The sequence below is a fragment of the Ixodes scapularis genome, unplaced genomic scaffold (genome assembly GCF_016920785.2).
Source record: "Ixodes scapularis isolate PalLabHiFi unplaced genomic scaffold, ASM1692078v2 PGA_scaffold0__279_contigs__length_252992795, whole genome shotgun sequence".
In the NCBI taxonomy this organism is placed as follows: domain Eukaryota; kingdom Metazoa; phylum Arthropoda; class Arachnida; order Ixodida; family Ixodidae; genus Ixodes; species Ixodes scapularis.
In genome coordinates, this window is record NW_024609835.1 from 233,137,803 (window position 1) to 233,162,370 (window position 24,568).

The following is a 24,568-nucleotide window of genomic DNA, read 5'->3' on the forward strand; positions in this document are numbered from 1 at the left end:
ATTACGGTTTTCAGTTTAGTTTTGTTTTTGAAAGGCGACCAAAATCGGTCCTTTGGCGCAGGCTTGGCGCAGATTAGCCATATTTTGGTGAAATGTAGCAAGATGTAGCAGGGTTAGCCCCTTGGCGCAGTTTGGCGCAATTGGCGCAGCAATCACATCACTGAAAACAGGGGAGAATGGGAAAAAAAAGCCCAGAATAGGAGCACCGAGCTTCGTTCGATCAAATCTTTTGTCTTCGGCAGCAATTCCCTGGCTTTCCAATCTCAAGAAATGCCTGTTTTTTTTGTTTTTTTTTTTTGCTTATACGATGCACATATTATGCGACATTTTCACGTGGTCCTGTGGAAGTCGTGCGTATAATTGGGGTTCCACTGCAATCTTATCATTGTCGTTTTTGTTTTTCACACTTTGTCTACTTCTTTTTTTATATTTACAAAAAAAATGCTGGTCTTTTCAATGAATATTTTTACATATTAAAAAAAAGTTTTTTTTCTTTTCTTCAGTGATATGTGCAGTATCACCTCCATTCAACCCAAAACAGTATATGGCCTTTCTTTTACGATGGAATCTCATTAATTCAAACTAATAATAATAATAATAATAAATGTCTTTATTTTGCCATCTCTTTACAAATAGAAGGTGAAAGGGGAAAAAGCTGTAACACAGCTTGACTCCCAAGCCACCTAAATAGCAGTTAAGATGCGGGCACCAAAATTATTTACATATGATTAGGAAATAAATGAAAACATGAAGAGATCCTTTACACGAGAGAAAAATTGATTAGTGTCGTTATATAATGCAAACTCAATTTTAACAGACTAGGGCATTAGTAGAGAAAACATGACAAACAAACTAACACGCAGGTCCCGTCCTATGCGTCTCTATGGGAGGCAACTCCCGGTAATTCAAACTCTGCTTCATTCCCACAAAGATTTGGTCCCCATCGAGCTCAAATCAACAAGGTTTCACTGTACTGGAACTTTCGTCAGCAGTGGGCGAACGTTTACAAACAGTTGTGTTTACCACGGTTCTGCCCTGGGGGGTCTGCAACCGCCACATAAACGGCAACAATCCGGAAGCACGTGATTAAGACTACAACCTAACGAGGCAAATCCATAAAATAGCATTTTCTTGACACATAGCATGGACAAACACCACAATAGTCTTGAACCATGTATGGACAAGTACATTCGGGGCAAATATCAACATGTGCTCTACCCAGAGTGAACAAGCAAGAAGCCTTGAATTTCACTGGTAACCTAGATAGAAATTAACTTATACAACTTTAATGAATCCCCGTGTTTAGTTTCTGAGGTCTTCAATGCAAATGTGTTTGAGTTATTTTCTGTCTATGAGTGTCAAGTTCAAGAACGGCTCGTCAACATTTACCACAGCTGCTAAATGCTCTTCTTCTGTACAGGTGGCTTAACTGCATCTACGCTCAAAACTGGCAAGCCACCAATGCAAAGTACAACAGTAACTAGAGATGATTAATCGGTAAAATGCAACTGCCAGAATCCAACCGGCACCATATTTAAGAGTACTGCATTCTTCCCATAATCATGAATTCCAATCTGTGAGCCCCGTCATTTATTCTGAAAGAAACTTTCAAGATCTCTTCATATGTTGAGAATTTATGGGAGGTTTCAAACAATGAAAACAATCCAAACCCAACATCCAACCAATGAAACCTTAAAAAAAAAAACAAAAAAAAACCACACACACAAAAAAAACTAATTTTAAAAAGCTTGTTTATTGTTGAAGCTTCCCCAGCATAAAGCAAGACAATTTCAAAGACAGCTGACAACTCCATTAAAAAGTGTCCCCCCCCCCTTCCCCCGCCCCCGCACACAAAAAAGAAAAAAAAAAAAAAAAAAGAGAAGAATGTCCATTAGTTATGTTACACTTTTATCACCCACTGACCTTTGAGGGTTGAAACCGAATTTTGAAATAGGAAAAAGGCATACACCTTTATTGCACCGAAAATGCAGAACCCTATCGGTAATCTCAATCCAGCTTTACTGCTATTGTACAGCATGTGGCGTTGAGAATACAAATGGCGGCGACTCGGCTTGTGGCGATGATCTGGCGAATGCAGGCTTTTCTCGGAAAAGTTTTAAGGACATTATTTTAGAACTAAATGAGTGTGTCAAACCGACTCAGAACTTTCAAGGACTCCTGCAAGGTTATGAAATTTAAGTCAACCATGTGTGTGGTAAGCACACCAGGGTCACGGGGCATTTACTTCACAAGGTTGGTTCCGTTGGGTGTAGCAACGAGGAAGACATGGAAACACCTGCCCGCCCAAGTGCACCGCAGGTTGGATGGATGGATGAATGGATGGATGGACGGATGGATGTATAGATGGATGGATGGCTATACCCTTTGTAACAAGCAATCGCTTCTGCCACCTAGCCCAAGTCTAAAGCCTAGGCTAGAAGAGGTTATAGAGGCACTCAATGTTGCACGTCCATTCTTCGGTTACGAAGAAAGTGAAAATGCATTCTGCCACATCAGCCAACTAGAACAAAGGCTGACGCAAGTTGCTTTCTAAAACAAAAAAACAAGTAATGATCAATTTCTTTTTTTTTTTTCATAAATGAAGGTATTAGTGTCTGGCATTTTCCGCTCCTTTAGGCGCAGTAACTCTATAATTTTTCTTCGACTTTCGTTAGTTTTATCTTTCTTCAATTCACACTATTTTAACATCCCCTTGAAATTCAAACTGTCAGGCTTTTACTGTTTGGACTAATTTGTAAGTAAGAAATTAGCATACAATCGCTCAAATACCATTGACTGTCTCAAGACAACCTCTCCTCATATGGATGTACGAACGGAAATTTCAGTAGTAAGTGAAGCAGAAGGTTCCCTTCCCATTAGCAGTGCTAACTTGTTTGCTGCAAAACTTGCAGAACAATAATGTTGTGACTGCTAATCACTTCAAAATCAAGATATTCATTCTTAATAGCCAGGGTGCTTGTGCCTTCTGCCCACTGTAAGCATACTGAAAAACCTTTCAGCCTTTCCATTCCAAAGAAGAAGGAAGACCAGCGAAGCTGTACTATGGTGGGAATGAAGTGATGGCCGGCCACAAGTTGGCAAGCCAGAGTGGAAAGACCTTTAAAGGTTGCTGCCATCTATGAGCGACGGTGGCAACCAGACAACTGGCCATTCGGTTGTCTGGTTGCCGCCGCCGTTCATAGAGGGCGGTAGCTGTCTGGAGTGTTGTGTTGATGTTTATCTGCTGGCAGACACGATCCTGGGGAAACTATCCCTTAACAGCTTCGCTGTAAAAAGTCTGACTGAATAGTTCTGAATTGTAAACGCGAATATCGAGTAAGTTCTATTTTAATCTAAAAGAGGTCAAAGAAAGGTGTATCAATGGCAAGAAGAGAGACGTGTCAACGAGGAATGCTCTAAGTGGAGCGGACGCCGGGGACGATAAGATATGTTCGACTAGGTATTGCTGTAGGAAAGCGACTTCCATCTTCCAATATGAGTTGCAAAGAAATTCATTATTTGCAACCCTAATAAACAAAGTGGAATGACAAAGAGACAAAACAACCCAAAAGTGTCACTTTTGATTGTACTTAATGTTCAGCTTCGCATTAAATAAATTTTTTTGCTCCACAATTCCTAGACCAGTCTCTCCTAGCACAGTCCAGTGTTCGCCTACCTCCAACAATGCGAGCCCGAAAAGACTCACAAGCCTGCACCATCTGCAAAAGTTTAAATGCATATCTGACGAATGCTGGATCAATTTTCTTAGAAAAGCCTACCCTTAAACCAAGGGTAAAGATGAGATCGGAGCTCAGCAAATTGTAAGCGCCAACATCGGTCGAGAAAAAACGCGAGAGGAATCGACAGAAGACCGGATATTGAAAGCACGTAAAAGATTAGGCACGTTCGTTTTACCGCGACACGTTCAAGCAGTTCAACCGCTTGTCAACTTTCGATTTTCTTTATTGCTCGTACAACACGGGTGTTTTCTCGCAACGTAAAACCAGGAAAGACTACGGTAGAATACCACGCATCCGCCTATCCCACACTAAGTGCCCATTTCCAAATTTGTAAGATCTGAGAAAATATGCATGGTACATTGATATGTAAAATTGATGACCAGACAAGCGACCACCCCCCTTTTTTAACGATTACCTCTTAATTTTGAGTGGGCACTTCCCCGGTATTTTACGGTAAATACCAACCTCGTTGGCGACATTGCCACGTGCGTGGTCGAGTTGGCTACGCACGCAGCTGCCACGCGCAACGCACGCGGCTGCCACGCGGAGGAACCAAATTCGAATTCCCTCGGCCCGGATCTTTTTTTCTCCAATCTTTTGTCTTCCGGAATGTTCCGGTCCGTTCCTGACCATCACAGCGAGTTCCCGCTCAGAATGTTCCCGAATGTACCGTGTGCACAAAAGCAACGATAACGCGCCGATTCGGGACGGTCGGCCTTCCGTCGCCGGCGCAGGACGTGCGGTACTTTTCTACTTTAGTTTGTGGGCACAAGTTGGCCTCAATAAACGTTAAGTAATTTTCCGTTTAACACTCTTCCGCTCGCTTTTATTCGTGTCAACATTTTGCCACTCCAAAGCAACCGTTAAAGGCTCGCCGGCCATCTGGGCCCACCGGGACCACAAATGTTTGCGAGAAACGGTCTCTCATAACGTCAGCAGAATCGTTTAGAACACACAATGAAAAGAAGATGCATAAAATACACGCAGAGTGGACGCATTTCCACGGCCACCCGACTGACGACCCTGGCGCATTTTCTCATCGTAAGTGGTCGCGAGCAGTCACGTTATAATTGATCACATTCGAACGCAAATGTGTGAAGCGGCCTTTAAGCCCAGACACTGAACGAGGCGCGCATCTTTAGACGCGTTCGAAGCACGCACATCTACAAAACACTCATGCTTTACACGTGCGCGAGGACGGGCCTCGCGTGAAAGGTGTGGAGGGGACGCACCTTGATGTAGGCACTTGGGTAGATCTTGTGCACAGCGTCTCCCGGAGCCCTCCCGGCCTCCCTGTCCAGGTAGTAGCTCTGCACGAAGACGCTGTGGTCGCTGAGGCAGCGCAGCCACACGTCCCCTTCCCCTCGCAGGTCCAGCTGCACCCCTTTGCCGATGTGCAGCCTGTGGGAAGGGGGACAGAGATGATGCGGAGTTTCCCGGCGTGTTGCTTTCAAGACTCGGCGAAAATTATCGCGAGAAACCGCACTCTGAACATTGGTGGAGCGTTATGCGGGTAGAAATTGAGAGAGAGGAGGAGACAACAGCGTGCGGAGACACCGGTGTGCCGACCTCTGACCAGAATGATCAGTGGGTAGATGAAAAGTTAGCTGCCTTTGTCTCTACTCAATGTTTAAACGCATTCGAATGCGAACGTCGAACACTGAAAGCCGGCATTCCGCGTTCTAACGGCGAGTAGAGACAACGGCGGGTAGAGACAGACATCTACCCACTATTAATCGTTCCAATTAGACCTCGGTGTTCCGATGTCCTCACATGCTCTCGTTAGACATGGGCAGATATTCGAAACTTCGAATATGAATAGAATATTTAATATATTCTATTCATAACTGCGCAGCACTACCTATAATGTTCCGAGGCACGATGCCTTCATGTGCCACTGCCTTATTTACTGCGCCGAATGCTCCGGACAAAACACTCGTAGCCCCCTCAATTTATTATAAGCGATCCTAGTGATGCTGACCGGAGTCGACCAAACATGGTTTGACAGACGGCGTGACACCTCGCCGTTCTTACATGCACAGTGTTCCGGCGACTTCCAGTAGCCACGACAAGGGCCGAAAATCGCTTCTGGTTGGGATATGGTTTTCTTGCTTTTAAAGGGTGCGTCCCGCATGTCCACTAGCTGTGAAGATGTTCCAGTGTCATGCAGTTCACCGTGTAAGTTAGTTTTTCGTAGATCCCCGCGAAAGGAGAGTTACCACCAAGTTTAGGCAGTTTCCGCCCCGTGCGTCGAGTTCGTACCCGTATTGTCACTTTGTTTTCGATACTGCACCCCCGTACACCACCCAAATCTAAACTATTGATGCCCGTCCCCCGGCACCTCTGGCTAAGGAAAAAAACCCCAACCGTCGTACGAACACACTCGAGTTTGCAGCCAAGTGAGATATTCACCCCACGCCCCTGTTTTGTCACTGCCTCCAGCTTGCCATGACCAGAATACGGACTGAAAAACTATGAAAATATCACTCCCGCATTGAAATCCAAAGCATCGCTCAGCAATCGCAGCAAGAATTTAGTTTTTGCGACTGATATCAACTCTAACCACATATGTTTTCAAAAATGCAACTGTTGCCGACCTACGTTTCGAACGTCGAAATATCAGATGTGCCAGCTTATTTGAAATATTTTACGGAACTGTCACTCACCCCATAGAGTTATTGTATAACGGCGACTGAATGTCCAGACAATGTATGCCTCCTTGCTTTAACTCTTCGGCCATTTTAGCGGCCACCATGCCGCCACCACGAACCACTGCAACTATTGTTTCGGTTTGGCCTGTAGCCTCGACACAGCATTCTACACACGTTTCATGACAGGAGGTGCTGTCCATGCAATACAGAAGCTGGGGCTATAATCGGAATTATCAACTCTTTTCGTGCAGTCAAGGTTGTTGTGATTGGCACTCTCGATTTGAGCTGTTCACGGAAGAATCGTGGTCATCTAAATGAACCGCTTCGGTGTTCACCACTGTTTTTTGTTCATTGTTTCGCTTATGGTAAACTTGACTGATGCTGTCATGACAATTCGAGAAGTTCACAAATGCAGACAGTGCACTCTGTGCAGGCCATTGTGCAGCCATACCACACAAACTAACGAAATGCAAAATGATTCGACTGCAAAGAGGCGAAACACCCTTCAGCAAGCTATCGACCTGTTTCTCCAGCCATTTAGTATTTATATAAAGTGCAAGGAAAGAGATTCCTCGGTCGAATTAACTTTTTCGGACTGCTCGTTTATTCGGACTTAAGCGCTATCCCGATCGGATCCGAATAATCGGTCAGCGACTGAATTTGCAAGTCAATTACACTTCGGCTCGAGTAGAAATTGTGACTCACTTACTTTTGAAAAGTACACAACTTTCAGAACTTTAAAGACGCCAGAGAATGGTGTTTCACCAGCAACCTATGAAGAGCGCAAGCTTGTCTGCTTCTTTCGCACGTGTTGTGGTGACGTCAGAATGCCGAGTTCTGATTGGCTCTGACTGAAGGATAGTGGGTAGCCCTCAAAGCAGCTTGCTTTGAGGTCTACCCACTATCCTTCAGTCAGAGCCAACCAGAGCTTGGCGTCTCTCTCACGTCACCGCAACTCCTGCAAAAGAAGCAGACGAACTTGCGCTCTGCATTGAGACACTGGCAAATGTCGACCTTTAGCTGGCATCCTTCAAATATGCCTGAACACAGCATCCTACAAAGATGCCGGGCATTTCGTCAGCATCCCATAAAGGCGTGGCACCGACCTGGCTTTCTCGCTCTTCTCTGTCCGGTGCACGTTGGAGAGGGCACCGAGACAGAAGCGGTTTCCTCCCGAGGGGTCCACGTAACCATCGATGATGACGCCCGAGTAGGTTGACGGCACCTTGAAGGTCTCACCCACTTGCTGGTCCAGCTCGAAGTACGCAATGGAGCACCAGTACTCGGGAGCTGCAACGACATGCACCCACGTGTAAGCGGCCTTTCCCACACTTCGAGAGAAGCCCACGCACACACTCTTAGGGCGAAGGAACGACCAACCGCCACAACTTACGAAGAAAGCCTACTTGTCGGCTTTCCTGTGGAACAAGCGGCAAGGCCGACATGGTCTGCCCGGTGGACCAAGAAAGAGCACCGCATCGGCGCGGCGCGGTCGACAGTCCTGTGCACAAAGCCCATGCTTCCGCCAGCCCATACAGCGCGAAGAAGTAGGTTGTTGCCATTTATCGAAGGACTTCGGGGAATGAAGAGGCACCGATAAAATCTACCCCTAGAAAAGCGATATGTATCACAAAGCTAGACGTGGCATTCGCACGCAAAGGCCCCAGGGCAGATTCCATTTTTGAGTCAGATGTTGGTGAAATCTTGTTGTCTGCTCCCCTCCTATATTAGATTACAACTACTCGCTTTCGGTGCGATCCACCAAGACAAGAGGTGGACGAACGGGCGAAAGTCGACCTACATTTCAGGTAAATGAAATGTATGAAATAAGTAAAAAGAATAACCAACCAAAAGTACAAACTTTTCAGTTGGTTTAGGCATGAGGAGGAAAGAGAATATGATCAGGGCTGCTCAATTGCAGAACACTGGTGTAGCGAAGCTGCACCAGTGTTTTACAAAGGTGTCATCATGAGTAAAATGAATCATGAAACCATGTAATCATCAGAATCTCCAAAGTGATTTGAACTGGCATACTCGTTGCGATGTTTCATGTCAGAGAGTTCAAAAGCAGGTAATGCTTCTGAGTCAAAGCATAACCCGTGCCCCATCACCTGCTAGGCTCGCTCTATACACGACAGTGGTTGCCTCTCCACATGCACCGCAAGCAAGCCCATGTTCGGGTCATTTTTACATTTGCGCATCTTCGCAACTCTTTAAAAAAATTAATATGGCCGACGTACCATACTAAATGCCGGGCAATTCCGATGCAAACAGGCAGATTGACCTCCTGAGAAACAATGTTTACCCTCAAAACTAAACGAATCACAGATGCATTTACAATATCTCCTGCAAAATGTGGGAGCACAAAATGAACTGCGCGACGAGGCCATAAAAATTGGGGGCTTGCGAATATTTGAATCTGTAACAGTCAATCAGATATTTTAAATGCAGCAATGTCTCGTTAATACAGACACCTTCATTCCGCCCAAAAAGGCGTCCATAATGCGAACTGCCCCTAATAAGGAGACAAAAATGCAAATACCGCATTTACCCAGTTCGATTCTGAAAATGCTGTCTTTATGGCGGCTATCCATATTTCACGGGATCCGTATTAATGAGACACGACTGTCCCCAATGGGTAATATCCAATTCGAAAATTTTCTATTGGGTTCCATCCAAACATTTGGTCAGGATTGAATCTTCTAAGCTACCACAAATAACTTGAAAGAAGTTTAAATTGTCACGCTCAGAAAAATTAGAGCCATTTCGGTCAAATTGTTTGTTCTTGCGGGTAATTGCATCCCAACTTACGACCCACAAAAGAGACGAGGAAAGCCCTTGTATACTATTATCAGCACGTCTAGCCACGCAACGTCATGTTCATATCTTGTTCGAAATGACGCCTTTATTTCCAATCCTCAGTCGTCGCACCAGCCACTGCCACATAGGTACTCGAGTGCAATCATTCTTGAATGGAACCATCTATAACCTAACCTTAAAGGGGCGGTGCAACAATTTTTTCACTTTCGGTCCCACAGCGGTGAGTACACAAACGCGTGCTCACCACTGCGAAAAAAAAAAGTGGTAACTGAATTTAAGATGCCTGAATTCTGCGGCACAAGCTTTAGCCCCACATGCTCAGAGATGCGATGCGCTAGCAAACTCGGCAACCGTGCCCCCCCCCCCCCCTTGATAAATCATCAACGTACAAAACCTTGTTTCCGGATGTCGCGCGGGAGCGGCAATGTGCAATACAGTCGAAGCTCATTATAACAGACCTGGTTACAACAGACATTTGGATATAACATACCAATTTGTGAAGCTCAGTTGGTTTTCCTCTATGCACCATTGACTCAACTTCGTATCTGCATACAACATACTCCTTTTACAACAGACCGAAATCTTGGTCAAAATCAAGGTCTGTTATAACGAGTTTAAACTGAAGCACAAATTTGATTTCGCGTGATAGATTTTTCGCGCTCAACTACTACAACGAAATTTACCTGCATTACAAAAAATTCTGCCGGTCCCGCAGACTTCGTTATAAAGGTTGTATGACTGCAGACAGACGTCCAACTGGTGCCTACCTGTTGGCAGACTGCCTGTGTCGTTTTTGTCCCAATAAAGTTTAAAAGACGAAAAAGTAAGGCACAGAAGTCGAATCTGAGTGCATGGCCACCTAGGCTAGAAAAATTATAATTAGCGTAACTGATATTCATAAGTTTAATTCTGCTGTCATGCCAATTAAAAGTTTCTCACGCGTATAGTTTTTCAGTCAGCAGCATACCCCACCAAATTTTGTTACGTATACATTGTATGCTTCAGCAACCAAACTTGAGAGTGAAAAGCGACAACATTTCAATTTCCGGTGATTTAATCGCACCTTCAAGTCGATTTCACACGCAACGCCTTAAATGCTGTTTAAAAATGCGATATAAAACCTCTATAAAGCACGGCAGTGCTCCAAAGTTCGATAAAGCGAAGTTTAATAAACCAAAGCTCAATTAAACAGCCCTAAGCGTTCCAATAAAATGGCGTTCGATGAAACCGTGTTCAATAAAATGTTACTCGATGAAATGTACAGTACCTCTCAAAATTATACCGCGACAAAAAGCTTGTTGGTCAGTGGCACTGCGTGCAAGTATGCTTGGACCACACTAGTGCCACTAAGCTTGTGTAAAATGATAAACATTGGGAATGTTGCATTGCCCCTTTCCAAGTATGTAATGTCCAGTGCTTGCTAGGATTAAAGCAACATAATATGGCAACCAGGAGAGCCTTGCACAATTACTCGAGCCTAAAGGTATGTTTATACTCCAACAAAACGTCGACGGGCGTGGCGTAGCGCAGCACGCAGATACTGATTAGTCGCAGACATCGAGTTCCTGGTTGCCGGCCAATAAAAGGTGCGCGTTCTGCGCTATGCTGCATTCACTGCGCACAACATCGGAGTATAAACAGCCCTTTAAACAGAAGCTGAAGAGGTTCTTGAAGAAAAAAAGAGTTAGAGGTGAATTCTAGAGTGTTTTTGTCCCGCGAATTCGAATATCACAAGCCTACGACTTTAATGTATCAATAAACAAAAAAAAAAAAAGATTGTTGGGTGCGACGTTGTGCCTAGAGGTTTCAGCCGCCTTGCACGTGTTGCTAGCAAGAAAACACCTGCAGCGCTTTCAACTGCTCGGGCAAGGCTTGCGGAAATGTTGAGATCTCTGTATAATGCGCCATGATTCGCTCCTCGTACCGAAAGCAACGGGAAGGAGGGACTTCGGCGCCATTGCGAAAGCGCTGTTGTAACGACTTGACCCATCGATCCGAGAAATAATTTTAAAATTCGTAACTTTGGAGGCCGAAAAAGGACAGTTAAAGTGTATTTTCTCAAATGTAGAACTGCTTCAGTTTCGCTCCAAGTTGTCAAGTTGGGTTCCTGAGGGTCCGAGAGTTCCCCACAGTGCCCTTCAGGAGTTCCTTGATAGTGCAAATTATTTAGATCTGCCCTAACCCTCGGTAATAGATTTCCTAGTTCAAGCAGTATTTGAAGACACTATCAAAGTCGCGCATTCATGAACAACCCTGAGCCAAACACCGACTACTGCAAGCCTTGTTGTTCGCAATGTCTAAAAAGCTTCTACACTGCCTTAATGATGCCAAGAGGGGAAGAGTATTTCAGCTGTCACTCAAAGCAGATACTCAGGAGTACCTCGAAATCAAAATGTTTAAAAGCCCCTGCTTCAAACCTTAAAAAGCAGCTTTCGATAAAAAGATACTGCGAATTCTTATGCAATGCCAAGGCAGTCAATAACGGCCATTCGAGCAAAAGGGGCACTGAAATTCTGATAGCAGACTTGCAACGAGTGAAAACAATCTGAAATGTGCGTAAATGTCTCCTCACCTGGCTGGCTCGAAAGTGTTCCCTGCAAAGGCATATCTTGCTGCAAAATATTGTGGTGTTGCCCTGCAAGAGAAAACAGCTGTCTCTCCAAGCCACACCGGAAGCACACAAGAAGAAGCACAAGCTTCCCAAAAGGCAAACCAACGTTAACATCACTGTAACCGTACCCAACTTGCGACCTATAAAAACAAACCCGTCAACAACTGGGAAGTAATTGTGCCATTAAGCGTGAGTGTCTGTTGCATCTTCATCTACGTAGCAAACCATTCAAAATGAAACATAGGAGATAGAAGACTGCCAAAGTACCCTCGACCTCCCAATCTGCCACAAAAAACTGCAATAACCGTGCAGAGCTTTGCATGTGCTTAACTTGCAACTTTCCTAACACATTTTCTAAACAGGCTACGGCACCAACCATCAGCTCCGCTTCCATTTCAACGGCTTTTCCTATTAAGCCGACATATAAAGACAAAGCAAAATTATTGGCACTGTCTCTCGTCCCCGACAAGAGTGCGAGGGTGCCGCTAGTTCAGATGATTGAAACATGAAGCTAAGAATGATGAAAATAATCCCTGGAGAAGGGGAACAAGGGGGACAGAGGACAAACACAAATCTCCAAACACAGCTAGGTGACTGGTGCGCGCCCGAAAAAATCCGCCTGGTCCGGGTATCGAACCCGGGACCTCTCCATTACAGGTGGAGCGCTCTACCAACTGAGCTAACCTTTGCAATTAATTGCATTATAATTATAATTCTAATAATAATGAAGCTAAGGCTGTGAATTTTGCACCAAAGTAATCCACAAAAGAGCTGCGGCACAAGGACAGTGCTAAAAGACCTTCGCTTCAATCCACAATAAACTACACGAGGCAACTCGCATCGAAGAGTAAGCACCGAGGCATATAGTGTTGCAGTGGCTAAAATCCCAACTGACTTAGTATGAAGAAACTATTCCGCGAACGACCCGAGCATACGTAATGCCACGAGTGTCGGCACATTGACAAATGATTTAGAAAGAAAAAGCTGCAAAACATTACTCCTCCAAGCAGCCTGCGCATAGATGGCTGACCTTTGAGAACTTAAGAAATGGGCTCAGTAGTATGCCTTTGAAGCAGAGACACTTCGGAACGGCCCGTCTAAGGCCACACAGAAAATAACCGGGTTTACGGGAAAAACAAACCTTGCCAAAGGCCGTGCACACCTTGGGGCGCCCCAAGACACGAGCGCTGAACGATACAAATCGCCCCCTATGCCTCACGGCAGCTACGTCACGCACACCGAAGAACGCGAGTTTCTCTCTACACTGCGCGTCCCAAGGTACGTCACAGAGCAGCGCCATTGAAATTAAACGCCGCGTTTCTGAACAAAAAAACAAAGTGCCACTGTCTCGCTCCGCCTCGACGCTCAAGCACGCCTCCACCCCGCCTCGAAAGCGGCGAGCAGACGCCGGCTGCCGACCTGCGTGGCGGTGCAAGCGCGCCCCACACCAAAAGGGAAACGGCAATGGTAATGACAACAACGTGTAGAAAGAGAGAAGACGTACAAAATCCAGGGTGCTGCTGCCTTAAAGAGTTATCTGTTCCGGTGGGAGGCACCATTGTCTGAGTGTACGAGAGCGTGCTATTCCCTGTCCACGTCCCTCCACCTGCAAGTGGATCATCGCGCTTTTAGCCACTGCCCGGACTTAAAGGTAGGCAAGAAACATTGGCACCATGCGCCCCCCTCCCCCCCACCCCCTCCCCCTTTCCCAAAAGGACATACACCACAACTCCCCCTCAATCCAGACCTGGGTCTCCCTCACCCGCCCCACAATCGCTTCACGGCCCTCACAATGTCACACTCTTCCGGCAACAACGGGCCGTGCAGCAGACGGCAAGGGGCCATTGTTGTCTGGGATGCCCAGACGCAATCCATCAGGCAGCAATGTTGCGGCCGCAGATGGCAGTTGTGGCTTTGCCTCGGGGGCCCCAGACAAACATAGCTTTACTTTCGCATCCTCAACTGCAAAATTGCGCTCGCCGTCGATACGCCACTTGCAGTAAATTAGACCGCGAGGAGTTAGATCGGCGGTTCTCAAATTGTAGATGGAGGACCTCCAGGGGGTCCTTGAAAGCCTTCATGTGGGTTCATACCAATTTGCGATGGCCAAAGTTTGAGAAGCACTGAGTTAGATGACAGTGTCAGTGGTTTTAAGCATTGAACCGATTGTGTGCGGTCCTCAGCATGGCTGAAGATGATGATAGGTACCCTTAAAGAACAAATCTTGAAAAGAGTATAAAGATGGTGCACATTTAGGAACACTTCGAGTTTTGAACTGTTTGTGTCTTCTTCAAGGTCGAGGCTCTGTGGATCTCGCCATGAGCGAGAAATTACAGCCGACGACGAAATTTAAAAGCCTGCTTTCTCATGCAGCAAACGAAGAGCCAACGTTGCAATTAAGAAAAAAGGAAATGATGAGGCACAAAATGCGTTTCAACCTGAGAATGCAACCTGAGGCGCGCAATTCTGAGGATGACATTGACATGCTCAGAATCCAGGTGCCAGTCACATCCTTGTAACCTGTGCCCCATCATTTGCTGATATCTGTTTGTAAATATTAAAGAATGGCTCGCCAGGGTTTCATGTGAAACAAAACGCTGCCCGTATTAATTAAGGAAACCATTAAACTTGAGCAAACAGGGTAATCTACTTGTGAACTTGTTTAACTAACAGATGATGGCAGAATTCAAAATATTCCCAAAAAGCTACACTTCAGCATTTGCCACACATTAGAGCTCCTGCAAAAAAAAAGTTAATACTATGCTAGAGGCAGTTCCTACCGATCACCAGTACCATTTGGTGATGCCAAGCACAGTCAAAGAAAGCCCACCCTCCAAGGTAGTGCTCAGCAGATGATCACTTTTCTTTGCATGCTGCAACTTGCAAGTTTCTTTCAATGTTTCTTCCAAACAAATATTTGTCCTTTTCCTTTATACAGGTTGTTTAATTTTAATTCGAGCAGACTTATTTTTAAAAAAGCTGCAAAAGGTAGAACAACGCAGTCCGTGCAGGCGAGTTGTAAGGCCAGGGGGACAGGATATAGGGCGATAATCTTCACGAAAAGTTTAATAATGAACAAAATTTGTTGACTTCTTACTACAGAAAATAGAGATATGGTTTCAATTAGAAACATGCTCCCAGTCACCTACAACCACTAAATCAGTCATTTCAGAAAAGTTTGAGGCACGTGGTACGTCTGCTAAAGTTTCCGCTCGTGCGGAAGCAGCAACGCTGGCATACCGAAAAAACAGCGACGATTTCGACGTCCTCCGTCAAAATATTTCAAAAATTATTTTGACGTCCACGACGTCACTTTCGTAAACTGTCAGAATAGTGGCTTTATTATTTTGACGTCCCCCGTCAATGCAGTCATCACGGTGGAAACCGTTTCGTTCTGTATAGTTTCCGACAACGTGTAGTCAGTGTCCTGTTGACGGAGTCACGCGTCGCTGTGTCACGTGCCTACGAGGTTTCGGAACTACTTACCACTGGAAATGTCTTCCTCCGGATGCGATACGCCCGGCAGCTATGTTCGCCATCTTGGCGTGCGTGTCCCTTAGAATTCTGAATCCACAACAAAGGCGAGCTGGATATCCCTTTATCTTTCCTGCACGTAACAAATGTAAGTGCGTACACTATGTACTAACACAGAGTTCGGAACGATGTTTGTACCTCCCAGCCTCCACTACCGAGCGCGCACGTCTTCGAATGGTTGCAAAGTCTCGCTTTGCTTCTGGCTCCCGCCTTTTTGCTAACCAGGTTTCGTTGTTTAGTTTTGGTTTCCTTTTCTGGGTCGTGTATAACGAGTCTGGGTTGCCTATGAAACAATTAGGATGTTAAGTTGTTGTGAATGCAAACACTGCCTCCTTGATGATTCTTGGCCGGTGCAAACAAAAAAAAAGGTTTTGACGCACCAAGCAAACAATATGGTATACGTGTGTTTTACGACAGTAAATGTCGCGCAATAAACTGCAATTTTTATGACACAAGATTCAGCTCCTTTGTTTATATAAATAATGTGAAATACATTATGAAAAGCAACGGTGCCGCATTCTGCGACGTTTAGCATAACCAAGGAAACGTTACCTGCGGCCCGATAGCAGGTTTGTACTTCAGAAGTTTTCTTGCGTTCTCCATCCCTTAAAAGGTCATAAATACTGCAGCAGACTGCATGGAATTTGTCATCGAAAAATGTGTGTTGAACCACGACACCGACTGCAAGCAAGGTTATATTTTAATTACGTCACTTTCAATCATCTTCTAGTCCACAGTTTCGAAGCCCCAAGTTTAAGACGTTAAAATAATGAAAAAAACATTTTGACGGGTGACAACGAAATGATTTTTAATATATATCTTCACGTAATCAGGTAGTGGCATCACAAACACCAAAATAATACTGAAAATTATTTTTAAAATGGATGTCAAAACAGTCACTGCCTTCCGAAATCCGCACCTGCTACATTAGCAAAAACTTTAGCCACCGCCGTGCTTACCCCAGGCTTCAAATTTTTCTAAAATTGACTGATTTGGTGATGTTGAGCAAGCTACTAATTGAAACAATGTTTATTTTCAGTAATTAACAAGGTTAATTAACCTGTAGCAGTGATGGAAGTGCCATTTGACCTTTTGGAGCAGGCCTTGTAGCAGGCAAAATGTTGTTTTGGAGCAGGTAGTGGCCCTTTTGGAGCAGAGTACGTACGGCATATGTTGGCATACTACTTGAAAATGAAATAATGCTGCATTGCTGTATAAAACTTATCTCTATTATTGGAACACAGCGCCTGTCGCCTTTTTATGACAGGATATATAAAATTCAACAAAGTAAACACAAAAAAAAAAATTTTTTAAAATAAAGTTTATCTGCTCGGTCAGATAAAAAAGTACAATTAAGTATGTCACACTGAGTTCTGATGGTACAGGATATTTAGTTTTATCAGCCTGCACTTCTTTTTAGGAACCTGCAGCAGCATCTAACGACCCTCACTGTTGTGGAATGTTTTAGTTCAAATTAGAGTTGTCTTTCGGGCAGCAGCTTCAAATATTGCGGTATCTGATATTCGCTTAAAAATTCCGATTCATTTTCGATGTGCTGGCGAAGTCACGATTGGATCACAGCGAGTTAACCCGTTGAGTGCGTTCCTTGGCATGCACCGACGCGCTGCAGAGAAGTGACACCCGCGGAGCAGACACCGCAGTCGCGCAGTGCTTTGTGCTCCGAAAAGTATGGTGAGGCTTTACCAGTACTACATCCAGAGTTTGGTGCAACTCAACTATACTTCGTTTCAGCTTCGGTGCAAGCGCAGCCGAAGCTACAAGCACGCGCATGAAGCCTTAACGGTGCCCACACCGCACGAGCCCACGCGTGAGTCAAGAATGCACAGAGCATTGGGTTCGCTCTAGCTTTGACTTCGCACACGGGAACAGGGCGGGCCAACATTAAAAACATCCACAAGCTCGGCCTTTTTTTCTTTTTTTAATACACTGCTCAGTGGGATGGTTCTTCGCTTAGCCTCTGCGGCTTTGGTCTCAGATGTTGCTAACGTTGTTCCTTTCAATGATCATGATGATAATGCGCCCTCGCAGTTTCGGTTTGCGTCACAGTTGTGGCGCGGAAAATACTGCGGTACCGCAACGCGCTCTGATAAGACTTCAATTTTTATTTTTTATTGCTACATCTCATCTCGGAGCAGGCCTGGCACAATTTGGCGCAATTGGTGCAGCACTTCCATCACTGCTGTAGCGAATTATTTGACTTATGTTATGTTCTGTTCACTTGGCTGTATAGTTCACCTGCATAGGGTGGCTTTTATTAATATTGACCCATTCAAATTAAAACCAAACACCCTGCATATGATGTGCGTTATGATAGGCCCCGTCCTAAATTCAGACGCTGAAATAGCCGAGCTACAAAACAGCACAAGAATCACTCGACGTTGTGCGCTTATCAAGAAAATGATTAAAGCCCAGAAAAAACAAAACCCGAGCCAATTTCTACTTCTTACAGACTTAATCTCATATTCCTCCTTACTAGAGGACAAAGATTGAACTCGGAACATCAATGAAACAGAAGGATGAGAGGAAACTTCACTGGTCTTGGGCATCATATCCACATAGTACTATCAAGATGTATCTAAGTATAGCTAAGAATGAGAGGAAGACTCTAGTGTGCTTACAGAATGCAGGTTTATTTTAGGGGCAAAGGAGAAGTTGGGGGGTCGGTGGGACAGGTGAGGGAAGTATCAAAGGTTAAATGCCAATGGTTAATGCAAGTCCTCCCAGATGGCAGCAACAACAGGAGAGGAGAGGGTAAGAAGCATTATAAGCAGCTTAGCATTCACCTCTACTTTTGTGACCTAACGAAATTTCACACTATACATGGCCATATTTACCATAGTATAATCGAATGAAACACATCAGCACAGTTTGGTAAAAAGCAAAAGGCAGTAGAGAACTGGAGCATTGCAGCTTGATTGCCTGGCTTCGTATCAGGGCGGCATTTGAAGCATTGGCAACACCGTTTCCGCAATAAAGCAATTGTGTTTGGAGCCTGATCTCAAGTTGCCACGAGCTCTTGGTTGCTGCTAAAATGCAGAAATGTGCACAATTCCCCTCTTTAGGTGGCACCAGCTAGCACCCATGAGAAAGTGTTGCCAGCATTTCCCCGCTAGTTGCTAGAAAGTATAGGTTATGCTTATTCACTCATTTGCTTTTTTTACTGCACATATTCTTATTATTATTACACGTCACAACAGCGCCTAGCCACTACAGTAGTAGCAGCAGCCACGAGTGGGTTTCAAATATGGCATTACTATAAACTGAAGCCATTTGCAGCTGTTCGGAGGAATAGCACATAAAATAGTTATTGTTTCTCAAAACAAAAATAGGGAACAGAAACCTATCATTGTGTGTGGGACAGTTGTTTGGCAGAGATGCCAGGTGCTACTCAGCTGCGGGCAGTCTGCCATTCCAGGGTTAGTGGTGCCACCTGTGAGCAGCTAAGCCAACCGGTGAGCAGCACACGATACTCGTCCACATTCCCTAGCCATGCTCAAACTCTCTCGGCAAGAAACCTTTAACTAGAGACAACATCCTGACGTTTGAGTACGATGCCTGCACCAGTAAAATGAGCGTTTGAGTGAGGTTGTGGCCTGTTCCCACTGGGCAAACTATTTTTGCCAGTTGTTGAAAATGGGGCCCCACGAGCGACATTAAAAATGGACGCGTAATTGTTATATTTTTCGGACTAGTATATGTACATGTGTAAAGTTTAAAATTTCGCGTGATGCAAACTATCGACTATGCAAGGAATCGTCTTCCGGGGTCGTCCATTAGGATGATACGTCATGAACTTTGTGAATGACAGGTTGTGTTTAATGATGATTTCTGCATAACACACGTGTATGTCACAAACGTACCCGGACTACCCTTGGATACTCTGGGTACGGACTACCCGAGGGAAATTTTCTTTTCAGCGTAGATTTGCCCTCGCAGATTGGCCCAGCATGTGCTCTGAAAGTAGCTTGTGAACTATCGGGGATTGAAAAAAATGAAGCACCACATTCTACTCTTAAAAACTAAAACCACATTGTCCTTTTCCTAGGAGATGGAATTATTATTTTCCGATCAATGCCGAACTGTCTTTTCTTGTTTTTAGATGGTCTGTTCCCCATTTTTTGTTTAATGCAAAATTGGCAAATGTTCTGCTGTTTGATATATTATAAACAATCCACATATCCCAAAAACTGGTTTCACCCAAATAGTCGTAGACTTACTTTGGCTTTTCACTAATATTCCTTTCGTTTTGCACACTTTATATCAGACTACTGAGTGAGATATATCTATGTAGCAGTAGTCTTCACTTGGCAAGTATGCTTACTTTCTTTGCACGCTTAGTCTTCTTTTTTTGTATCCAAGATATTATATTGTGGACAGATAATGAGAATCTTCCTTAATTCAAGCAACCAAAGGCTGGCTGCCTTAAAACATTTCTGCTGCTTAGTTAACAAGACTCTGTAAAAACTTTAATTGAATGCAATTTTTTTCGTTCTTTGACTTAATGGATTTGTTTTCTGTCTCTGCACAGGCCCATCCTCTGGAAAATGGCCAATAATTTTTATTTTGTACGGTTGATGTATGAAATTATTGTATGTGACAAAACTTTGCAAATGCTTGTCAGGCTTTTAATTGCATCACTGTGAACAATAACAGCTTGTGGGGCCAAAAAGAGGGTTGCAGCAGTCTCCCAAGTCGGCGGCACCCCAAAACTAATTGCCCTTACCCGTTTGGTTGTTCATAATCTTAGTTACGCCTCTTTTTAAAAGGCACTCCAAATCTGGCTTGGGATGAGTTCAGCTCGCAGATTTGGAGTGCTCCAAAGGTACCCCTCTCGGAGCTGGCAGAACTGGCTCAAGTTGGTCATCTTCTGCTCGCAGATCTGTGGCGGCGCACTCCGTGAAGCCCTTCCTACCGCGCCACAACCATTCCGTCAACCTTGGCAGATCTCTCCGGAAGCCAACAGTGGCGCGTCACTGCACGTGCGTGTCGCGGGCCAAGCATGTTCGATCTGGTCTGGTCGGTCGGTTGTTTACGCGGGTGTCAACGGGCAGTACGTGCAGTGCGAGCATCGTGTGTAGTACGCCGTTACCTCGCACGTTTCGGGGGGTTGCAGAGGCGGGACTATAGCGTGGCAAATCGTAAGAGCCAACGTCTGCGATCTCAAGAAGAAGAATGAGAAAGAGCACGACAGAAAATCCCTAGAAGGAAGCAGACAAAAGGTTGGGTGTGTTCACTTTACCGCAACTGATTGTTCACCTTTGTACACTGCATGGAACTAGTGTCTTCTTGCCCAATAAAGCAAGAACAGACTATGCAACGACCATGCAAGTAATGGTTTGCTATCTCTGTGTGGTTACCAAAGTCTTACCGGCAATCAAAGGCAATTGCTAGCAATCACTGCGTGCCCTGCCATTCCAGGGCGGCAAATGCGGACCTATGCCTCTGTTTGTGAGATGGGCACCAGGTTTAGGCAAGTTCAAGCAGCGGCCATTTTGAACGACAAATCGTCTCTGGCGGGTCGCTCCGAAAAAAGTGATTCCATCTTCCGCTCGTCGAATCGAAGCAGGCGCCGTGCAGATATTTTTCTCCTCCCTCGCAGGTTTCAGAAACCGATCTGGATCTACCAGTGGAATTCACCATTAGTACCATATCACTTGAAAGGCTGTATGTTCATTAAGGTGAGACGAGGGTTGTAAAAAACAACAAATATCATAAAAATATGGATTTCTGAGAACCTCAATTTTAAAGTATTCACAGACCTGAGTATTTTCTCACAAGATATCAATACTACACTGAGTTCAATCTGAAGCAAAGTGCCAAGGGAGCCTGATTAACAAGGAGGACAGGAGAAAAAAAAAATTGAGGTACAGTGGACTCCCATTAAACGAAACTCGCTTAAACGGAAAATGCGGATAAACGGAACTCTAAAGGTTGTTTCGGTTGGTTTCCTATGTATTTAATGATAAATTCTTCGGGTAATCGGAACCCCCCTTTTTGCTTACTTCGGTTAAACGGGACCGAAACCGAAACTACCCATGGCGACCTCGGACATCGGAAATAGCTACAGCAGTCTCACAACCATGGAGTACGCAATAGCCAAGACTGAGGACACTTTAAAGGAAAAGGGGTTGTGTTAGAACAAAATTTATACAAATATTATTATAAAAAAAAAAAAAGTTGTTAGGCTAGGTGACGCGAGGTGCCGCTCGTTACAAAGGGTACGGTACAGCCATTCATCCATCCATCCAAGCCATTATATTAAGGCAATCCAATCCAGTCTTTCTACCGCCATTAGGGTTAGCGCCTCGTCTGTTGCGCGTCACGTTTACCATCGAGTACACAAACCAGCGTCCGCTTGCCGTGTTGTGATGGAAGCGGTAAAAAAGCGGCCGCACCAAGCGATCTCGCTTGCTACGAAAATGAAGATCCTTCAAGAGCTGGATCGTGGTGACCTCTCAAAGACGGAGATCGCAAGGAAGTTCGATATCCCGAAGTCTACACTCTCAAGGATATCAAAGGACAAAGAAAAGATTCAAGACGCTGTAAAGCGCGGAAGCTTTGCCACCGACCGAAGGAGGATGCGAAAGACGCCTTTTGAGGAAATAGAGAACGTCCTTTTTCTCTGGTTTAAGCGCGCGCGAAGTGCTAATTTCCCGATCAGCGGCCCCATCCTCGAAGAAAAGGCTGGAGAGATTGCGTCTCAGTTGGGAATAGATAACTTCAAAATGAGCGACGGTTGGCTCAGCCGTTTTAAAAAGCGCCACGGCCTAGTCTTTAAGACTATTTCTGGGGAAGGTGCAGCAGTCAACAGAAACCTTTGTACCTCCGAGGCATGCACACCTACTTCGTCAAAAAGCGATTACAAAATGCAAAACAAACTACCATTACCTCTTTTTTCTAGTCAGCTACATTAGCTGGACATCATGCTTGTGAAATAAAGTCATATTTCACTCATTTTATGTGCTTTGCTTTAATGAAACTTCTGATAAACGGAACAAATTTTTCTGTCCCTTCGAGTTCCGTTTAAGAGGAGTCCACTGTACACCTAAGCACTTCTTACGAGTTGTGAATCCAAAAGCATGTACATTATTGTTATAATGCAATTAAATGCAAAGGTGCAAGCGAGCCGGACAAGAATGATGAAAATAATCCCTAGAGAAGGGGAACAAGAAAGGGAACACGTGCGTTGGCGCGCTGACTGGCGCTGAATGACACGCAGTGCCACAGAGTGGCCGGTCGTTGAAACTGATGCGCAGTCCGGCGAATGGGATCCTGGTGGACGCACGCTAGCCAATGGGATCGAAGCGGTGTAAAAGGTGCTGTGGCTAACCGCCGAATGGGAGCTGGCTCGACTTGGAGAAGATTTAAGAGCTGTTTGGCATGGTTTCAAAGCTGATGACGCCGGTTCGCTCCATAAGACAGCTAAAGCTTTTGCACTAAAAGCAAATTGTTGTGTGTATGTTTATGCAGCCAGAAGTTAGTCTGCCTCAGTGGGCATCTGGTGTCTCAGCTGTAGATAAGCAAACTAGCCAGTGCGGTACAACCGCTAGCCAGTGCGGTACAACCGCTAGGAGGACAAGGGAAACTTCAAAAAGTTATTTACTCAGCATCCTTTTTCCATGTTGTCGAGTGCCAACTCCTTCCATGGGTTTTCACGTTTTCATAAACAGATTTAAGTAAACCTGGCACAGCTGCATTTCATAAATGAACTATACTCGAAAGCTTTATTTTTTACTCTAAACTCATCAGACAAACAGTAACTAGCTGCAAATTGACATAAATACCAACTAGGGATGCCGCAAACTTTTTTCGAACCAAAGTTTCGATGATTGAATCAAGCAGTTCGAAAGGTTTCAAACCTTTTTAACTTTCCATATCGAGAAATTCGACGGAAGTTGATTTTTTGAACTTATTGAACTAAGAAGTTCAGCGCTTTTCGAAATTTTGAACTTATTACGCTGCAAAATTCAATGCTTGTCGAACTTTGGAACTAGATAGACTAAAAAATTCAATGATTTTCGAACTTCCAAACTTTTTGCACTAAAAAGTTAGAAGCTTTTCGAACTTCTTACCCTAAGAAATTCAATAATTTTCGAGTTTATTAATCTAAAAAGTTTGAAAATTGTCAAACTTTCGATTCCTGAAAAGTCAGAAGTTTGACGAACTTCGAAAGACCGGCGGGCGGTTTCATTTGGATTCAAGCAATGAGGTACACTCATAATATTTTATTTTTTCGCAATTTTACATGCGGTGCCGCATTCCTTGCTAAAAACAATGCCGTTTATTTCAATCATCTGGCATGATTGCTTTTAAAGAAATAGATTCCCGAAGGAGCGAGGAAGGACGACGGGTTTTTGACAATTGTCGTTTGTGCCATATTTAAAACGTGCTATATCCGAAGCTATTTATGGTAGAGATGTTAAACTTTTTAAGAATGATCTATGTATAGCCTAGGTAAGTGTCGTCTTAAGATATGATTATTGTTGTTCAAGACGAGTTTCGAAGAAATATCCAAACATGTACCTATGGGCAATTATGCCCCAAACTTGGTAATTTTTTTAGCCTACATTGTTTGAGGTATTGCATTTTAATTAACACCAGAGACAGTATGTATCATTATTATCTGCAGAACACAAAATAATGTATTTATTGTTTTTTTCACGTTGAGGAATAAATGAATAGGGGAAGATTTCTAAAATTGTTCAAATTCAGCACGTCATAAAAAACTTCTTTTTTTTTTTCTCATTTTACGTTTTTGGGACGTGTTTCTTTTGGCCTGTACACATATTGGTAGGAGAAACTTGTTTGATTGTTCTGGGCCTCTGAACATGCAAGAATACAACACTTCCAGCGGGTTCTTGATAGCTTTTTTTTTTCTCCAACTTTTTATTTTTGCATTTATTGTTATGTCTATTTATTGATTATTTTTTACCAATGGCACAGTTATTTAGGTCAAAAAGACATAGCTTTGAACTTCCAAGCCACCGAGCATTAGACGAGTAGTGCCTTCTGACGAGTTTCTAGCAATGCCCATCAACGTGATCTTGTATGCAGTGAAGAGCGACAGTAGCTATACATATGCCTAAACAATTTCAGATTAAAATAACCTCGACCATGCCCTCTTTTCCCGTATTGTTTTCTTTAACAGTCCCAAATATCTGGGAGGGGAGGGGGGGAGAAACTGGAGCCCC

At 44.3% G+C, this 24,568-nt stretch overlaps 1 protein-coding gene across 7 annotated transcripts in view; it reads right to left on the reverse strand.

The window, feature by feature from the left end:
- LOC8054049 (mothers against decapentaplegic homolog 4) overlaps nucleotides 1-24,568 on the reverse strand; it is an 83,115-nt gene that overhangs the window by 12,732 nt on the left and 45,815 nt on the right. For 4 of the 7 annotated variants that reach the window (XM_029976701.3, XM_029976687.4, XM_029976722.4 and 1 more), the window contains 4 exons: nucleotides 13,327-13,428; nucleotides 11,784-11,846; nucleotides 7,498-7,681; nucleotides 4,973-5,141 (listed from right to left, as the gene is read on the reverse strand). In XM_029976701.3, coding sequence (XP_029832561.1) covers nucleotides 4,973-5,141; nucleotides 7,498-7,681; nucleotides 11,784-11,846; nucleotides 13,327-13,428 — 518 coding nt within the window. The remainder of the gene's footprint in view (nucleotides 1-4,972; nucleotides 5,142-7,497; nucleotides 7,682-11,783; nucleotides 11,847-13,326; nucleotides 13,429-24,568) is intronic. The other 3 variants (XM_029976730.3, XM_029976693.4, XM_029976712.4) reach the window with 1 other exon arrangement.